Source organism: Convolutriloba macropyga, chromosome 13 (genome assembly GCF_964194025.1).
Source record: "Convolutriloba macropyga chromosome 13, txConMacr16.3, whole genome shotgun sequence".
Classification (NCBI taxonomy): Eukaryota; Metazoa; Xenacoelomorpha; order Acoela; family Convolutidae; genus Convolutriloba; species Convolutriloba macropyga.
The window spans coordinates 31,864,205-31,885,086 of record NC_134480.1 but is presented as its reverse complement, the minus strand read 5'-3'; the positions used below and the strand labels follow the sequence as shown (position 1 = coordinate 31,885,086).

The 20,882-nt window shown below is 36.5% G+C and overlaps 2 protein-coding genes across 2 annotated transcripts in view; one reads left to right on the top strand and one right to left on the bottom strand.

Moving 5' to 3' along the window:
- Positions 1–20,882, bottom strand: part of LOC142351907 (coronin-6-like) — a 560,192-nt gene that overhangs the window by 11,898 nt on the left and 527,412 nt on the right. The window contains exons 2-7 of the mRNA XM_075404165.1: positions 10,514–10,701; positions 9,872–10,031; positions 9,296–9,480; positions 8,512–8,691; positions 3,568–3,764; positions 3,012–3,300 (exon numbers count right to left, since the gene is read on the bottom strand). Coding sequence (XP_075260280.1) covers positions 3,012–3,300; positions 3,568–3,764; positions 8,512–8,691; positions 9,296–9,480; positions 9,872–10,031; positions 10,514–10,693 — 1,191 coding nt within the window. The 5' untranslated portion in view covers positions 10,694–10,701. The remainder of the gene's footprint in view (positions 1–3,011; positions 3,301–3,567; positions 3,765–8,511; positions 8,692–9,295; positions 9,481–9,871; positions 10,032–10,513; positions 10,702–20,882) is intronic.
- Positions 1–20,882, top strand: part of LOC142351909 (26S proteasome non-ATPase regulatory subunit 5-like) — a 225,450-nt gene that overhangs the window by 121,857 nt on the left and 82,711 nt on the right. The window lies entirely within an intron of this gene.

Sequence of the window (20,882 nt, the reverse complement as noted above, 5' to 3'; positions counted from 1 at the left end):
TGAGTTCAGCTGCTTGAAATTGTGATTGAGAGGGAATTTTAGATCACGCGAAATGCAAAAAGTTAAGGGCGCAAAAGTCACTCGAAAAGTCAAAATTGTCAAGCGAAAATTTTGCATAAAAAAAAGACACACACATTTACAATAATTGCTATGAACTACGTTCAAGAGCAATTAAAAAGATTGGAAAACCATTTTCAAAAAACGAATCAAAAAATGAAAAAGAAAATGCAACAATTGAAGTCAAACTGCTGCATGTCAAGAAAAAATCACAAGCGAGAAAACGGATTTTTCTTCCAATACCGTTTTCTAATTCTACTTTAAAATTAGAATCAACAACTCTTTCCACTCGCTTTTTCGCTCCACTTCTTGTTTCGGCGGGACAAACATCATCACTTCAATCATCATCAATCACAGAAATCATGAAAATATGTTAGCAGATCTTAAAAAAAAACATTCGGGAAATTATTCGAGCAAAATGTCTAAAATGCCGAAATAATTCCAAAAACGACTCGAGGAAAACAAAAAATGCCCATTCAGAAAACTAGTACCTACCTATACTACTCATGAGAAAAGAACACTAACATAAACCGACAAACGTCAAAAAAAATTGCTCTTGAACGACAGCGCAGGCAATTTAAGTCAGGGTTTGTAGCTTAAATCAATTTTTCTTTATGGGTGCAAAAAACCTTGCCTCGAACGGGATTCGAAACATTAACCTCTCGATCCATAGCCACCCGCACTAACCACTGCGCCATGAGTCACTTAATTCTTCTATGCTGCAACCGATTTTATATTAGCAACACGCTTTACTTCGGAGAAAGAACAATTGAGATCACTGAAAAATGATGACCGAAAGCAAAAAAAAGTCACTTGAGAAGTCAAAAAATAAAAAAGCGCAAAATTGTCAAGCGAAAAAATTTTCATAAAAAAGACCAACACGTTTACAATAATTACCCTGAACTTCGTTCAATAGCAATTAAAAAGTAAATTCATGTTTTAAAAAATTCTTAAAAAGAAATTGAATTACAATTTCTTCAACTAGAAAAAGCAACGATTTTTTTTTATATTACAATGGCACATGAAGCCCGACAAAAATATAAATTAAGCAAATAAGTACTAAAGTGCTCTTAAAACAATAGGGAAGTCATAATAGGCTAGAAATACATGTCCAGGATTTCAAAAAAACGAAATGCAAAAGAGGAAAAAAACAATTGCAAATTTCTCAATCCTTTGTCATATTTCTCAGTAAAAACATATCTTGTGAGAAGACTGAACTAACTTGGTAAATAAAAATTTCGTAGGTAATAGGAGTCTTTTCAAATCCCACTTAAAGCAGCGAAACAAAACAATCAACAAAAAATGGCTAAAAATCGACTAAAATTCAGAAAAATAGATCACAAACGTATAATTTGGCATAAAATTCCTATTAAATACCAGAAACCTTCAAACAACTATCAGGCAACCCTAAAAATAATATAGTATCAATCATTCTTCTGAACCCAAAAATTTACAACAACCGACTAACATCGGACAAATTGCTATCAAACAACCCGCGAGCGGTTGGCTTCCGTATTACACAGCTAGGGAGAGATGCTGGCAAGGGGTTGAGCGAAGTGGTGGTGAGACGGAGTTGGGGGTGGTGAGCGGAAAGTTGGGGGAGGAAGGCGGAGTTATGGGCGGTCAAGCGATAGGGGTAGTGTTGGGAAGGCTGGACAAGAGGGGATCCAAAGCACCGGGCGGTGGATGGATTGGGGGCGTGCTCGGGTCTGATTGATGGGTGTGACTGATGGGTCAAGTTTTAAGATAAAGAACAGCCCTAAACATTTTGAAATTTTCTCCTTAAAACAGTTCTGGTGAATTACTTCTTAGTGACTAGTATGAGGCGTTAGGCTATAAGAGCTCTTAATGTCCTCCGTTTATCCCGTTTTTGAGGACGAAAAGCCAAATGGGTCAGACAAAAAAGTAAGAAACGCCACAAAACTAACAGAATTGCCACAAACATCGTTTGAGAGCAACTAAAAAACCTGTTTTAAAAAGCCGCACACGAGCTTGCTCGCTCATTAATTTTTTTCACGCCTCAATTTCGGATTCTCTAAAACATCGCTATAAAACATACCCGGCAGATTGCCGGAAAATAGCCGCCGTTTATTCCAATAAGCATGATTGGGATTGAACGAATAGAAGATATTGAAAAAAAAGATTTTGTACAAAAGAATTTTCTAAGTCCTATTTATTTTGATGGCATTTCGTAGTTGAACATACTTCTGTTTCTTATAGAGCGGCTACAGGGGCTACTACCAATACCAATAAGCATAAGCGATGGTAACTAAGACTTATAGGAACGACGTTCAAATAGCGGGCATCTAAAATTGGGCTTTATGGGTTCATCCCGTTTCTCTTTCTGACTTCAATTTTTTAAACTGACTCTGTTCATTTTGAATTGCTTTGCTGAGCAACTGATGTTCATATTCACTTTTGGCAGAATGAGAGAAGAGAGAAACTAGCCTAGAGAAGTCAAAAAGATTTCACGCAAAATGTCGAAAAAGCTGCACAATGGTAAAGCGAAAAGAAGTTCGACGAAGTAAAAAAAAATAGGAGCGCTATAATAACCGGCTGAGAAGATGAGGGTGGCTATTAACAAAGAAACACTTTTTCGCTCCACTTTTCAATTTTGTTCAGCACACTAACCACTCCCAAATTTTTTAACGAGTTTCATTACCTGCTTCAAAATTCACGCCAATAAAAGTGATTTACAAAGGCTTCTCCAATACTCCTCTTTGAGTCGTAAAAAGAGAGCTCCAATACGATTCAAATTCTTCGAATTGTAAAAAAAACCACGAACAGCAATATAGCACCGCTCAGCTTACAGCTTCGCAGCTATAAAAAAACACATTTTGGATGTGATTGATGAATGAGTTGCTTGTTAAATTAGATACTTCCACAAGACAAACCGCGATTTTATCAAACTTCGTAGAGTTATTGTAACTAAAGTGATTCACTAATTAACTGACCATGATTGGTTCTGCGTCAACGCCTTTCTGCCACTCATCAGCCTCGATTGCTGGTCGGTTGGCCTTGGTGTCTGGGTACAAATCCTTTTGGAACATTTCACTTTTCCTCGGTACAGTCCAGTTAAGAACCTCAATTAAGTTCTTATTAGGGAGAACTCTGTAGAAACGCATGATCTCGCAGGCCATGAAATTGACTCCTCTTTTAGGCATTACAGCTACGCCTTTGTGTGGCTCTCCGTAGTTTTGAGAGTTTAAATAGGTCATATAGTCGTTTTTCACTTCATACAACCTAAAACACACAACGGTCACACTTCTGAAAAAGACGCTGACATATTGATAGCAAACACTATAGATTCATTGACCGTAAGAATTTCATTAAAAAAGGGGTAAACTTTCCAGTGGAAAAGGATAGTTCCAGCAAAACGTACACGCAACAGTTATTCCCTTAGTGTTACATTAGTAATTGACCTTCACGTACAACAGATCCCATAAAACAAAAATTACTGAATGTTTAAGCTGAGGGATCTTAATAGGAAGAGAACATTATTGCACGTACCTTATAGTGGTATCTCCCCTGCCAACTAAATAGACCATACTTGAGTCTGGATCATACACTATAAATAGGACACCACTGGTCTGGTCCAATTCACCGTCCATCAGACAGCCATCGGAGAGTTTGGGCTGGCCAGGTTGTGTAGAGATTCCCCAGAGAGCATACTGTCTGTCTGATTGACGACCGAAGCCAGTACTCACCTTAAGCACACATGTCAACCATTTAAAAAATGAATGTTACGTTAACAGAAAATGTAAACAATAATAAACAATACAGCTCAAAAATCCAGCACGGTCTGAAGACGGTGTTCCATTGCTAGCTTCCGGAACATTTAGTTGCTACAATTTTAAACTGTTCAGCTACTTTGAAACAATAACAATCTACATCACGAAGATATTGACATACGAAATGATCCTTTCAAAAACAATAAATTCCGTGGCCAACAAAACCGGTTACTTCAATAAAACCAAACACTATTGAATTTAACCAAAATTTACGAAAAAATTTAAGTTTTAGTTCTAAGTGAAATGTAAAAAAAATAGATATAGCAGACAACCCAGTTGGCGTTCCTCTGTGCGACAATGGAAAGCATTGTCCCTGTTGTAAGTCTAACATATTAGATACTCTTGGCCACCATGCAGTTTCTTGTCATAATTCCAGCAATATTGTGTCACGTGAACATCAGTGATGTCAGAGATAAAATAATGTCAGCATAAACGTAATTTCCTTTGCGAGCTAAAAATGAACCCGCGAGGACCAGTGGTTAGGCGACAGATGTTGCCGGACCCCAAAAGATTAAGCAGTTATCTCAAAAGAGCAGTGAAATGGACATTAAGCTCGTTGGAAATATTCGTGGAAGAGCCGGAATCAGTCAGGCAGCAAATTAGGATTGCAATCAGCGATAACATTGCTCACAAAAATAAAGAAAAGCTTGCTGAGACGTCAGTCAGTCCATTAGAGGTGACTAAGCTTCTTAGGATGCACACTGTCCAATGAGGGGAGTCAAAAATCAATTAACCTGATTTGATTCAGCTCGATTTGAGGAGAGTATATTGCCGAAGCAAAAATAGCTCAACGGTTTGTTTGATCAAAAACAGATTGATATGACTGGTTATGAAATTATCTGAGTTGAGGTTAACTACAAAACAACTGCTGCAGTTATTTAAGGCATTGAACACAAAAGTCGCCAAAAACATAACACGAAAAATGAGATAAAACAGCCAAATTACTTTCTTCTTGAAATGCAGTAGTAATATAGAATGACTGTGTTACAAGCAGATTGCCAGAAAATGGCCGCGATAGACCTCCACTGAAATCAAAACAAGCTACAGAAAAGAAATTGATAGCCTATCAATCTCAAAACTCTTCTGTACATGAGCAACGCCAAGTTCAGAGGAAAGAGCCCTGTTAATTTTAGATGTTCAAGATTAGAACTATTAGAGCACTAAAGTTCAGGGCCCACTTTAGGTGCCCTCCATTCATTTTTAATAGTTAATGTAGCTACAAATTAAACTTCATCAACTTAGTGCAGCAGTCATTTACTTCGAGAGAGTTAAGTTAAAAAAAACTTCTCATAAAACTGACCTAAAAGCTGACGCAAGAGTGAGTAACAAATGACGTCACGCACACAAAATGATCTGCATAACAGTAGAAATCACTTAACAAGAAATCAAATGTCGAGAATTATCGAGGAAGACGATGAACTAAAAGAAACAACCGACTAACGTCGGATGACTTTCTCTCGAACGACAGGCGGGGCATTTTAATGTAGATTGAAAAATTTTATGGGTGCAAAAAAACCACTGACCTCCATGTTCGCAGTCTGACATCTTCACCACTCAGCTAAAACGTCTTTGATTTCCCTCCGCTCAAAATCGCTTTTAACAACGAACTTTATATCAAAACAAGATCATCTTAGAACACTCATGAATGAAGATCTCGCGCTTGCAAACCTCTCGAGAATTCAAAGAATGTTCTAGAAAACCACAAAAATGTTCCAGCAAAAACATAGCATAAAAGAGACAATTCGTTCGTGAGCAACTAAACATATCAGCACATCTCCTGCTTTACAATTCAAATGATTTTTATCAAATAAAGTAAACATACATCTCGAAATGACTATAATTGAATTTCAAAAAAATATTCAGGAAAAAAAAACATAAAACTCGGAAAGCTAAAAATTCGGAAAACATAACCGACTAACGTCGGGCGAATTACTCTCAAACGACCGGTGAGAGGTTAGCCTCGTCAGAAGCTGGCAACGGTTAAGTGAGGCTGGTTTCAGATTAATTGAAGGGGGCTTGAGGTGAGGGTAATGGATGATGGCATCACGTCACATAAAAGGAGCTGAAGTGCGGCATCAACAAAAGAGTTAAGGTGAGAGAGAGATAAATCATGAACGAGCAAGAGAATGGAGGAAACTCCGACCGTTAGATAGAGAGAGGGAGAGGAGAGGAGGGAGAGAGAGAGAGAGAGATCCAGGAATAGTTTCCATGAGATTCGACTCAATTTCTAGTTCTTTAGCCTTGTCAGTAATTAAATCATATAGAAAAAACTGAGATTGGACAATTAAAAGAAAATGTTTCCAGATTTCTCATTGAGAGAAATGATCAAAACCAATTTTTGTCTCCGGAGTTCTGTCATGTAACCCATCTGCAAGACTTAAAAAGTTTAGTTGGAAAATAATGATCGTTAAACTCAGAAAAGGACAAAAATATTCAAAAAAACTGCAAACTTTGTTTTATTAATATTTTTTATTAATATTAATACCATTTAATTTTCTCGAGAGACTATCCAGAATCCCTATTCCAAGCCTTAAAAAATTTCACTGGCTCACAAAGACCCATAAAGTTGGAATATTATAAGTTTTAGGAAAAGTTGAATTATATTAAAATTGCTAAAACTCGGGCCATTCAATTGTTGATAACCATTCCAGTAACTCTACAAACTATTCAGTAGTTTTATCAAACCTTGGAGGAGGTTCCTGGGCCCCTGGTGCAGGAAAAAAATTGAAATCAAAAATTTTACAACAAAATTTTTAAAAAAGCTTTAATTCGTGATTGAAAAACATTGCATTACATCTGGAAAATATACAGTAACCTATTGTCAAACCCTAGAGGAGTTTCCTTGGCTTTTGAGGATGTCAAAACCTAAAAAATGACGAACTTGAATATGGCAAATTTTATTGAAAAATTGCTAAAATTTGTGATATTAAAAAGTTTAACACCAATCAATGGCCAATGAACATTTTCCAGTAATTTATAATAAAAACCTAAAGGAAGTTTGTTGGCCCCTGGAGCTGAAAAACCTCGAAAAACGACAAAAAAATACCAATAAAAAAATTGAAAACAAAAAGCAAGTTTCGTCAAAAAAAAATACTGGAATTCGTGATGTTTAAAACTTGAAAAACAATTCATTACATCTACCAAATAAACAGTAACTTATTGTCAAACCCTTGAGGAGGTTCCTTGGCTCTTGCGGCTGGAGGAATCTGAAAAATGACAAAACCAACAAAAAAACTTGAATAAAAACTTAAGTTTTATCATAAAAGTTGCAAAATTTTGTAATATTAAAAAGTTGAAAACTATTCCATGGCCAAAAAAATTTAATAACTTATTATCAAACCCTAACGGAGGTTTTCTGACCCCTGTCGCTGATAAAACCTAAATACTGACAAAAAATGTGAGAAAAATTGAAATTGCAAGTTTTGACAAAAAAAACTCCAAAATTCGTGATATTCAAATCTTGAAGAACATTCCACTACATCTACAAACTATGCAGTAACCTATTATCAAACCCTAGAGGAAATTCTTTGACACCTAGCGCTGAAAACTCAAAAATTAACACAAAATTTTCAAAAAGCTTGAAAAAAATTATATAAATTAGTATAAACTTGCGTGTTTTTGTTTGGATTAGCAAAACATATAGCTCTTAAAATGGTCATAAAAAGTAATTATGTCTTGCAAAAGACCTTTATCAACTTGAACCCTCCTCAATTTTAAACTCCTCGAACCAAAAAAAATTCAAAAATGACGACAAAAAACAGGAAATAGCAACATTTTGGGCTCAAAAACTCCTAAAAATGACCTTTTAACCTTTAACTAGGGCCTTTCCTGTAGCTTCACCACATTAAGAACTCGACGTGCTACTAAACGCGGCTAAGGGCCCCTAAAGAAACTTAATGCCCGCTGGGCGCTACCTGTTTATCACGTTTTTAAGGACGAAAAGTCAAATGGGTCAGACGAAAAATCGGTAAAGCGAAAAATTGCATTAAAAAAAGACCAACAGGACTAAAAATAATTACTACAAAGTTTGAGAGCAATTAATCAAACTCAACATTTAAACAGACGATTGTTTTGTTCAAACACCATTTCCTAATTCTTCTACTTTTCACACACATATTTTACACCGCAAAACCACTCATTTTTTCGCTCCGCTTCCTGTTTCAGCATGACCAAAATCATCACTTAAATTTGAATCCAAAACCCATGAAAGTATGAACAATGAACAGGCATTTTAAGAGACCGCCCCAATATAATTCAAATTGCTTCAATTGTAAAAAAAACACAATGAGCCTCGTTATCAATATTAGCCTCGTTATCGCTTCGCGGCTATAATACAAAGGAAAAAAATAAAATATTCTTCGTAATTTCAGTATCCGAAAACAGTCACTCCGAGGCCCCCAAAATTTAGATATGACAATACAAGTTGCTCAATACTGCTCGCAACAAATTGGCTTTTACATTTTTGGCAGCTCAGCTTTACTTTGAACAAGAGAATTTATAGGGAACGCCTGCCTCGTGGCGACCAAAAAGCCAACTTGGAAAAAAAAATTGTCCGTGCTGAATTAATGAAACAAGATAAAGCGATTCGACTATTAAAAAAATACACGTAGACTTTAACAATAAGTACACTCTGTGTTTGATAGTAAACCAAAGGAGCACTCACGAGTCTGTCATCCTGGAGACATTTGACTTGCATCTGTTTTTTGCCCTCGTGTGCTTTCTCTCTGGTGATCTGAATCATCTGATCTCCGTCTTTCTTCCTGGGATCATACAGTCGGATGTAGAGGTCTTTGGATGAGGTTGCGAAGTACTTCCCGTTCCATGTCCAGCTCACAGAAAACACCTATCAACAAACTCGTGCTTACGAAAGAAATTGATAGTTTCGGTCAAATTCGGTCTTTCGAAATTCTGACGGATTCGCATGTCAAAGAACCAAATCAAAATGGAAATTGCAGTGCTTTACCTATATTTGTATAAAACTTAAACTGAGTCACTTCATAAAGTTGTCGTGCTCTTTGCTCTCGCTCTCATTTATAGCACCAATTAAATTTAAAACATCAAGACAACAAATCACTTCTGACAATTATTTCACAATATCCGAGAAAAATCCCCTGTTCAGCTTTCATAATTGACACATGACCATGAAATTATCACATCAGATGCGGAAATGCCTGGAAAACCAAATGACAGTAAAAAAGCTCAATAACTCAGATTGTTTCATATGTTGGATCCTGTGATTAACTACGAAGTCCTCATTCTTCCGATTTTTTCTTAGAACAGATTTAATTCTTTCCATTCTGGTATATGGCCATTATATGTTTGTAGATATTTGACAAATTCCATATTGTTTATGCCTAATGATAGTAAACTGTACAACCATTGAGCTTTTTACTGCTACTACTACAATTAGTCTTTACAAAAGCTGCACAAAACCAGATGTTGATTACCTGTTCAGGAACTTCGACATGAAACATGACCTCGCTCATTAACACATTCCAAATGAGGATGACGTTGTCAACTCCTGCAGAAAGGATTACATTGGCAGCCACTGGATGCCATTCGATTAGTTGCACTTTCTTTTGATGTCCTGCCAGTTCGCAATATGGCTCACCAACCGATTGCCTCATCTCGCCTAGAATTTTGAAAAAGGTAAATTACAAAATTCGCATAAATACAGATCCTTCGAGTGATTCAACAAACAAAATACATGTAATACATTTGCTCGGCTATCTATCCAATGCGGAAAATGAGTCGTGTTATCCTAGCGTTCAAAGTCTAGAGTGACATATAACAGCAGTGAAAAATTCTGATTGGGGTCGTATTCCAAACTCGAATATATGCTAAATCCACGCAATGTTTCTGAAATAGTGCATATTCAGGTAGAGAATTTTTCACCTCGAGGCATTAACTAAAATACGATATAGGGCACACTAAAATTCATACTACAAGAAAAAAAAACACCCAGTTTCTGGTTGCGCGACAAATTGAGCTCTAATAAACCTCGGGTAAATCTAATCTTTCACCTTCCGGAATTTCCCAAACTTTGACTGTGGTATCATCAGAGCAAGTAGCGATCATGTTGTCGTCAAAGGGGTTGAACTGAATGTCTAAGATGTCACCACTGTGAGCATCAAAACGCGGATAGGTTGCTGTCATCCGTCCGACTTTGCTCAGAGGAATTACCTAAAAATTGCCACAGTAAATACGGAAATTACGGAATTAAAATCAGTTTCCTGTCAACTGTTTAAAATATGTCCCGACCCTTTGTGAACCGGAAAAATACTTGGAGGGGCAGAATTTTTCTTTAAATTTTGAAATCGATTCGAATCCATTAATGCATTGGTTGAATTGACTCGCTGAAGGAATTAACTAAACGCTATATAATCATTACTGCACTATCCAGCTTGCAAGTTACGTTAGTTGGGGTCACAAAATAACGCACCTGCATGACGCGCTTACAAGTACGCTACATGACCTTTCAAACGTTAAGTTGGCCAGATCTGATCTTTAGACCTTGTCTCCATCGGTATGCTGTTGTTGCCATTACTTATTTGCAATTTTCTCAACAGACTGAACCCTGCGCAAATAATTTGCGATCACTATTTAACTATATCCGGTGAAAAATAAGCGTCCTCCATGTGCGAGCCAAAACAAACATAACAAACCTGGAATGCTCCACCACCTCCGCAATCAATGCAGAAAGCTAGAAACTTAGGGTTGGCAGCACAGAGAGGGTTGTCGCATGAACTCTTTGTATAGCGAAATCCTTCGTAGGAGTTTTCGCGTTTGGACGCTGTGGAAAAAACATGCCTATACTTGCTTTGAGGGACTCTGAAGGAAGTCATAATGTCTAAAAAAAGCCCAAAATGTAGACAGAGAGGCCATCTGATGTACACTCTAATAGTCGAGTAAGATTTGTAGATCGCTTCGTTCCTCAAATTTTCGTTCCCATTTAGTTGTCCAAAATTGCCAGCTTTTGGCGGAAGATGCAGTTTACACATCTTCAGATAATGCGCCTTATATAGTTTTTTCAGGCAGTATTCTTGGTATCACCTCTACTTAGCTTTGTCACAAACTGGGGTGACATCACTTAAAGCCCAGCCGTACAATAGGGGAGGACAGAGAATACAAGAACGTACTGAAGAAATCGATCACACGATTAATTATAAAATAGATTATACCTAAAACTAAAATTCAATGTAAAAGAAACCAATTTGTCAAATTAAAATTACTTCCAATACTTAAAACAAACGTTTTCGAACTTTACGTTCATCGTCAGGTTAAAACTGTTTTACAAATTGTTAAAAGATAAAATGAATATGTATTTACATTTGTCTGAGATGACAATTAAAACAATTCTAGGAAACATTCTAAAAAATTCAATCGAAAATTTTTCCTTATATACAATATTTAGCCTATTTACAACACATATTTACATCTGTTATCAATTTACTTAAAAACATTCCTATTCCGGATTTTTCGATTTTGTCCATGTTCTTGTATTTTTAGGGTTATTCCGAATTTGCCCTAACCATAAGTATCCCTCTTGTGGAGGTTTTGCAAATTTCGTTTTGTCATGCACAAAATGTTTTTTGCCCTATGCATTCTCATTTAGTCAAAAATATGATTTGAACTAATATTTTAGCGTGAGTTCCCTCCCCCTATATTCGTCGCGTGTGTTTAGTGCCGGCTTCAGCTTGCTGATATATATAGCTTCGATGATCATTAGTTTTTCTACTGACCGACAGGCGTCCAGAATTCTCCATTCAATGTCATTCGTGGCGCCACGACATTCAACTAGATGTTGACCCACCTGTGAATCCTTCTTTTGATGTTCTGTTATCCTTGTGGTAACATGCCGGCTTGTTTGCCCAACATAGATGGATCCGCATCCATTACATTTAATTTCATATACCACGTGGGATTTCAGATCTCTATCAAAGGATGATTTCAAGGTGGGGAGGCACGATCTTAATTTTCGCGTTGTAAAAACTACTTGCAACTCGCATAGTTTCTTCAATTTGCTTGCGAAGTTTTGAGTGAGGTTGCCTCTGTATTGTAGAAAAATAGTTGGCTTATCATTAGATTTAGTCTTGCTTTTTTGATGCTCTTTTGGTGTTGTTCTTAATTGGTCTTTACCGCCACTTATTATTTTTTAAAATTCAATTTTAAATTTAACCTTAATTTTAAAATTAATAGTAAACAAATTCAATTAAGAAAAATCAATCAGAAAATGAATTTAAAAACCAAAAAGAAAAAAACGTGCCAGAAGCCACAAATAAATTTCATCAAAAAAACTTCCTTCTCATTAAGTTCCCAGCACAATAGAAGCATTGCCGACTTGAATTGCAAGGGAAATTCTTGCTTTCAAAAAACTGCCTGCTCTTCTCAGCAGTTCTCATTGGGCATCCTAAAAATTTGCTTAGTTTTGGTATATTTATTGTTGCCCCAGTGTTTTTTATGCAGCCATTTATAAATTTTGAGTTATATAGCACTGAAGAGTTATATATTGGATCTATTGTTTCGCCCTCCCCCCGGCTTAGTAATCATAAATCTTTTATGACCCCCCCTCCCGCGCACGTGCTAATTTCTTACATCGTAACTTGCTCTTTTAAAACATATAATTTGTAACTGGGGGTCATAAAAAACACTGGGGGAACAGAATCGATCCTATTTATATTTAGTCATAGCATTTTCACGGCAGAATGAGCAACACCAGAACTGGTTTTTCATACTATCATGTTCTGTGTGACTGATTCGCTGACATTTTGCGTGGAACCATCTATTGAAAATTTCACACTCAACACCCCTGGAACGTGCAGTTACACGGTGTTCGCAATTGCGACAGGCGCTCAATTGTGCGTTGCTTTTACATTTAGGTGTCTGTAATTTAAATTGTGGCTCCCACGATTTCAGCCAGAGGTTCGCCAAAATCACTGCAAAGGACACAATCATTGCCAAACCGTCTTTCTGACAGTGCCAATCTCCATTGCTTTTGAAATGGACGTTTGTGACGGCTAATTCAAGCAGAAGTTTCATTGTTAGTCCAGTTATGTCTGGTTTATTGTCCCTAGCATAAAACGATCCCAGGGCAATGTTAATGGCTTCCTTTACGGGAACGTTGGTGTATAAACTTTTCATCGTCTGTCCCATAAAGAAGAAAAAAGCGAACGTTCGAAAACGTCAAAAACATGCAAGTGAGCATCAAGTTGATCATTTGAATGTCAACGTTTTTCCCATTAAGCTTCTATTCATTAATTTTTTCTACATGTTTTGAAATTGAACTTTGACCTTTGAACTCCAACCTGTGGCTTTTGGAACCTTAGCTTATTTCATCTTTTTGGGACACCCTATTCATCCAATTATAAAATTGGTTCACCTTTCTCAAATTTTATTTCCTCCAGAGCTAGAGTCATTGGTGTTAGTTTCTATATTTTCTCCTTTAATCTTTTGGAAAAAGAATGTTTGAATTTTGTTAAGGTTATGGTAACAACTTCCCGGCACAGAAAGAACAGGTCTGAGAGGGGTTACTTTTTTGTGTACCTTAGCTAATCCATACTTGATTGCCGCTTGTGCTCCGGTAGACCTTAAAACTTCGTAAACCTTAATCGGTATCTTCTATCTTTTCCTCATATCCAAAGTTTCTTTGTTTAATTCCTTTTCATTTTCCATTACCATATTATCAGAACACTTTTCAAGTTTCATGTACTGCTTGCAATCTAGTTCTTTTTCCAGTTTTTCTGCGCACGTGTTCTTTTTAATAACAAAAAAAAAATGGAACAACTTTCATGACACAAAAAAAAACTGGAAAAAGCTGGAACAAAAACTGGAAAAGATAGTAGATTGCGAACAGTTCAGGAAACTTGGAAAGAGAAGTGATAATAGCGTATTGAAAAATGAAAAAGAACTAAACGAAGAACTTTTGGATATGAGGAAAAAAGGAAGATACCGGTTCAGGTTTACGAAGCTATAAGGTCCACCGGAACACAACCGCCAAAATTTTAATGATTAGCTAAAGTGAAACCCCTCTGAGACCTCTTCTCTCTATCCCGGGAAATTGTTACCATAACCTTTATAACTTTTTTCCAAAAGATTGAGTGAGCAAACATAAAAACTAACGCCAATGACGCAAGAAAGACTCTGGACTAAATAAAACTTGAAAAAAAATGAAAAAGTCTTAGGTAGATGTAAAAAGTTCATACACCAACGTTCCCATAAAGAAACCCATTAACATTGCCCTGGGATCATTTTATGCTAGGGACAATAAACCAGACATACTTACAACAACAATGAAATGTCTGCTTGAATTAGGCGTCATAAACGTCCATTTCAAGAGCAATTAAAGTTGGCACTGTCAAAAAGACAGGTTTGCAATGAGAGCGTCCTTTGCAGTGATTTTGGCGAATCTTTGGATGAAATCGTGGGAGCTACAATTTAAATTACAGACACTCAAATGTAAAACCAACGCACAATTGAGCACCTGTCGCAAACGTGAATACCGTGTAACTGCACGTTCCAGGGGTGTTGAGTGTGAAATTTGCAATAGATGGTTCCAAGCAAAATGTCAGCGACACAGAATATGATAGCAGGCAAACTAATTCTGGTTGTGCTCATTCTGCTGAAAAAATGATATGACTGACATTAACCGTTCGTCCATAACAAAATGTTTTCTAAGATCTGGCAACGATATTGTGAGAACAGTTAGAGTTAACACCAAAAAGTTGTTAGATAAGGTCAGTAAACTCCATCCATATCTTCATTTCACATTGGAAACAACGGATGACAAAACAGCTTGCCATTTCAGGGCTTGTCAATTAACGCACAACCGGAGGTTACAATTTTTTGCACAAGGTATCAAAAACCATCAGATAATGGAACAATTTTGAACTATCTTAGCTGTGCACCCCTTCAACATAAGAAAAGCATATTACACGGTACAATTCAGCGCCTATTCAGGAGCGCTAGCAATCGGGAAGCGCTCCATGAAGCATTGATCAAAATTGAAAAAATTTGGGAACGTAATCATTATCCTCGGCATTGGGTAGGGAAAATAGTCAGGGATACAATTAACCAGCTGGGAATGAAAGAACTAAAAAAACAGATATAACCCTGGCGTAGCCTTTAAAAAACAGAAAAATACTGAGAAACAACAATGTACATTACAGTACATGGGCAACAATTCCATTGAAAATGTAAAGAATCCGAACAAAATTCATCCTGTACAGACAATTTTCACCGCTCAAAAACTTAAAAGCTGTTTACCTAGCCTTACGTCTAGCTTTGATAAAACCTGAAGTCCCACGTGGTTTATGAACTCACTTTTAATGGATGCAAATCCATCTATATAGGACAGACATGCGGACATATTACCACCAAATTTGCAGAGCATGTCAAGCCGGTCTCACCGATGGGAATAAACGCAACTGAAGGCAACGGTGACAAAACAGCTTTCCAGTGGAAGATATCAGACCTGTGCGGCAACAAATCTAAAATAGTGACGCTGGACGCTCTTTATAAACGAAAATTGAAACCGCCATCAACACGCGCGACGAATACCGAACACGAAAGTTGACACTGAAAGCTTAGTTTGGAGATGAAATTCCAAATTGAAAGAGAGACGCGTTACAAAACAAAATTTTCAGTTTTACAATTGAACAAAACGAAGTAAATTTATTGTGATTTATGCATGCTTTTGCTTAAAAATGTCGATATGCATCTGCAACATCAAGTCGAAAACAAAAATGTAAGCAGATGTAAAACTTTGTAATTACGACTGTAGATATGTAAAATTTTGTTTTTATTTTCCTTGAATGTGTGGATTTTTAGTGATTTGTATTTTATTTTCTGGCTTTTCACTTCAGCTTTTTTTTCTCTTTATCCTAACGATGAACTCAGAGTTCAAAAACGTTCATCAGATAGTTCTTTTTTGAAAATCTTTCTTAAAATCTCTTTTCCTATTTATTTATGTTTGATAAATGATAAAGTCGAAAGCAATGATGTGCATTGAATTAGATTTGATATCAGGCAAAAGAATCAAGCTGTGAAGATTGAATTCCACTGATAATCTTGAGCAGCCTCAAAACTCATTCGTTACGGCTATTCTCGAACGGGATTTTTTTCAGAACCCGTAATCTGTGCAACCTCAGCACGGGAATACATGTCTTTAAGAGCTTTTTCAATCGCTTTTTCTGCAAGTACTTTGGATTGAAGACTTTTCAAGTCAAAGGATGTTGATTTCTTTTCTCCAAAGTGATAGATTAAACAGTGGCTCTGGAATCTTTTTGAATACTTCAAAGTTTACACGCTGTATCTTTGTGAAAAATGGAGAAAGACAATCATTGGGATTCTCGTAACTCCTACTGGTACTGAGACAACAAGGTGAGGCGAACCAATATTTTCATGCTTGTTCTTTATCGAATTCATAAGTCTTTCAGGTTGCAATCCAGTTGCCCCGAGCCCCTGATGAGGTCTAATATGAAAAAAGTTCCTGGGATTAAAAGTATAGATCAAGAATTTCCCCACTATGTGATTCAAATTGATTGTCAATAATAATTTTTTAATTTCAGTTTTTTGTCATTTTGGTTACACGCAATCCACATCCTGTCTCAGTTCTTAAATTGGTAACTGCTAGTACTTTTATATCTTCTGAAAATTCTTGAACCCTTTAAAACTTTTTTTCACCGTTCTCTCATGAATATTTTTTGCACACCACTCCGCAGGTAATTCTACCTCAAAGAACTTTTAACCGTCGGCGTTGTTCTTCCGTGACTCACAAACTATTCTGTCTACATCTGCGAAGAAGATAATCTCATTAAATTGGTCTCCGGACATTTGCTTTGGAACTAACGGTAAGACTTTCAGAGCGAATTCGGCTGTTCAACTCCATCTATTGTAAGAACATAGAGATGGCTGCAATTCCTGGAAATCCGTTCATGTTGAGTAAAAGAAACCCAAATGTCGATTTAAAAAAGCTTTTGATATTCAAAACAAACGTTTTCAAACTTCACAATCATCGCCAGGTTAAAAGTGTTTCACAAACAGTTAAAGGATAAAATGAACATAATTTCACATTTGTCTGAGACATCAATTTAAACAAATCTAGGAATTTTTTTAAAAAAATAAATCGAAATTGTTTTTTATTTATACAGTGTTAGGCTTATTTACAACTCATATTTCCAGCTGTTAACAATTTCTTTAAAAAAAAACTTCTATTCCGGATTATTTGACATTGGCCATGTTTTTGTATTTCTAGGGTAATTCCAAACTTGCCCTAACCCTAAGTATCCCTCTTGTGCAGGTTTTGCAAATTTTGCCTAGAGTTATTCTCGTTTAGAACAACAATTTTCGTCATGCACAAAATGTTTTTTTTGCCCAGTTTAACTTTCCCAAGTCAAAATTATCATTTGAACTAAAATTTTAGCGTGAGTTGTTGTCCCCAAATTCATCCAGTGTTTTTAGTCCCGCTTTCAACTTGCTGATGTATATAGCTTCGATAGTCATGAGTTTCTCTTCTGTGCGACAGGCTTCCCGATATTTCCATTCATTGTCATTCATGGAGACCCTACGTTTAACAAGATGTTGACCCACCTGTGAAATCTTCTTTTGATGTTCTGATATACTAGTGATAACATGCCGCCTTGTCTGCCCAACATAGATGGATTCCAATCCATAACATTTTATTTCATATACCATCTGGGAGATCAGGTCTCCATCGCGTTGAAAAAAATCACAGCTTAAAATTGCAAACCTTACAAAAACACACCACTAAATCTTCACCAAAAAATTTATTGCAAAACAAAATAACTGTGAATGTATTGAATGCGGAACGCGGTGCAAAATTTCCGCCACTATCGAACAAGGATATTAGTGTGGCGAGGCGTTATATTAACTTTTGCGTTATGATATGCGCGTGGTGAATACCACTTGACAGTTGCATTTTTTCTTCAATTAGGTTGAAAATTTTGAGTAAGGTTGCCTCTGTTTTGAAAAAAAAAATTGTTGGTTTTTCATGAGATCTGGTTTTACTTTTTCGATATTTTCTTGGTGTTTTTTTCGTTTGATCTTTACTGCCATTTATTATCTTTTTTAAAGTCTGTTTTACTATTTTTGGAGACCGTTCATCAGGGTTTTGATTTTGCTGGCCAGCATGTTTTATTCTTTTCAAGCGCCTGATCGAGAGTCAACCAATTAGATGTTGCTTTAAAAACACTGTGAACCGTCCCTTGAATCACATTTTTCCAATGCTGAAGCAGAATCCAGCTGCGAAATATCATTATCATTCGTGTGTCTGTTGGTTTTTGATACAAATGATTGATGATATTACTTTTTGTGCTCACATTTACGTTGATATCAAGAGAAACCAAATTCCCTTCCATGTTCACTTTTTTTAAGGTAAGTTGCAGGTTTTTGTGTAATGAATTTGCAATTTTCAAGTACTTGTCAGGGTCGTCACAAAACTTGCAGATAATGTCATCCACATAAATTTTCAACAATTTCATCCCCTCTAAGCGCCTCTTTGTCTGTTGGTTGCTGCAATACTTACAAGTCCGAACAACATCCAGCATATTGTTGTTTTTTTCATTGGTTAATATTTGGCATTTTGCATGAATTCAATTTTTGCATGATTCAAATTCTACTTCTTTTCCTCCGAAAGTCCCTCTCCGGTTGCAGTCTTTGCGATTCACATATTGATCAAATCTAGAGATTTCACTAAGCTCTGGTGGTTGCAGTGATGCCTCAAACAAATTTATCCATACGTTTGCTAGTATTACAGCCAGGATGCAGATGCAATTATAGCTAGACAATCTGATTGTACATACCAGATCCTGTTAAAGTTAAAATGAACATTTGTCACCGCTGGCTTTAATAAATTTTTTTCGGAACTTAGGAACTCTGGAGCTTGGTTGCTGGAATACAGTTTCCTTCGATAAACTTCTAGAGCCTCTCCAACGCGTTGTTGTTCAAACTCTTTTACATCAAGACATATTATCCGCTCATTATATGCAAAAAAGAGTCACTCCTAGGTTTTTCTAGCATCTTACGTGTTGGTTTCAAAGTTAGCGCCAGGTAGTTTCTGGAGAAACAGTGCCAGAAATCTGTTCAAGCTTTCGTGACTGCTACCAGGTATTGAAATAACAGTTTGGAGAGGTGCATCATTTTTATGTATCTGTGCTAGGTCATAAAATCTTGCTGTTTTTAATCAGTTGACATCTTTTGGGTCTTTGATGAAATTTGTCACTGATTTTCCTCTGCTTTGTCAATTGTTGAAGGCTGTTGAAACTAGTCCGAGATTGGCACATCATCAAGTTTTTCCCTGTACGCTGACTTCTTCATCACACAGAAACCGCAGCCTTTGTCAAATGGGACCACCACCAATTCCCTAGCTCTTAGAGAATCATGCATTTTTTTACCCTTCTATGCACTGGGGTTTCGCGTTCAATTTTTGGATACTTTTTTGCTTAATTTCATAAAGCTTCCCATCTTTTGTTTCTTTTCTCGCATAATTCACGTACAAGTTTGTCAACGTTTGCGATGAAGGGCACCTCATTAAACCCGTATATCACAGGGTGTTTAGGTCCCGAAGATAGAATGTACAAACTTTGGAAGTTCACCGCCATCCATTACCACAACATAACTGTGGGAGCCCTTCCGCAGTGGTCTATCCTGTCTCTATGACAGTTTATCAAGCTGTCCATTGCGGAGCTGTTCATTTTTTCACGACTAATGCTGCTTATGGATCGCATCTTTTCTAGTCTCACATTCTCCCTTAATTTACTCATGTATGTTTCTCACTTTTCCTTGACCACTTTACAGCCTTTTTTGCACCGTTTACTTCTCGTTTCAGGAGTTTTGATTGAAATATGCGCAATGCTTGTTCAGAAAAAACTTCAATTTTAAGATTATAAAACCTCAAAAAATCCGGAATTATATCATTATTATTGCATTGTTTTAAAAACTCAAATCGGTTATTGCAGCTGGTGACATTATTTAGGGTTTCCAATTATTCAAGATAAAGTTTGTAACAGTTTGATTTTTTCAAAATATACATGAGTCACGCCTTTGGCACCAGCTAGCACATACTTGAAAGAAACTCAAGAGAATGGGCAACGAAATCCGATTTTTCAAGAGCTCCTCCTCAGTCTGTGTCTGTTGCACCTTCCTTGCCTTGATTCTAGCTCTCCTCTGCATTTTGCCGAAGGTCTTGCCTTTTCCTTACCGGAACAATCTTTTGGGATTGTATTGATGGGGTAATACTGTCTTCAGGGTCCTTATCTTAGCGCAGCTTCCGCAACTCGCAATACTTTTCTGTCGGCGTCCTCTTTTTTGTCGTCGAAATAAGATGCTTCGTTACGCTTAGCACCAGTACCTCAGACTACACAGCTCCTGAAAATACCTTCTCTGCCTATCCGTCCACAGTAAAATTAGCGACGGTCATTTTCCTTGAAAAGCTTCGCCAACCGGTTTTTGAGTACTTCATTAGTCAATTCGGACAGAAATTTTAGTTTTCTCTCGATTTCGTGCGCAACGGATGAGTTTTTTTCACATATTTCCTGAAAATGTCCAAATTTTTCTTACTTTTTTCTAAAAAAAGACTTGTTCACATAATTTTTTAATATTTTAAGTTAAACTTGTGCACCGCTTGTCCTCAAAAACTTGAGATAAGTTGAACTAAAAAAAGTTGAAAAAGCTTGTTGTAATCAATTATTGAAAATTCTAAGAAATTTAATTTTGTTTGATAGGCCTGAATTAAAATTTAATGTGAACCGATTATCAATTGACAATTTCTGAGGCCTCTCTATTGACATTTTTTCAGGAGCCTTAGTTCACACAATCTTAAAAGTTTAAAATAAAACTGATATCATATTTAAAGCAGTGTTCATCATTACTTTTGAATATATCATTAACAAAACTTGGATATACAACATTTTCGTGCTAAAAAAACGCGAAACATATAAATTGGATCACAAAAAACCTTGGGGCAACAAAAAAAATTTAATAGTTGTATAGCTTCCCTGATAAGCTAAAATTGCATCG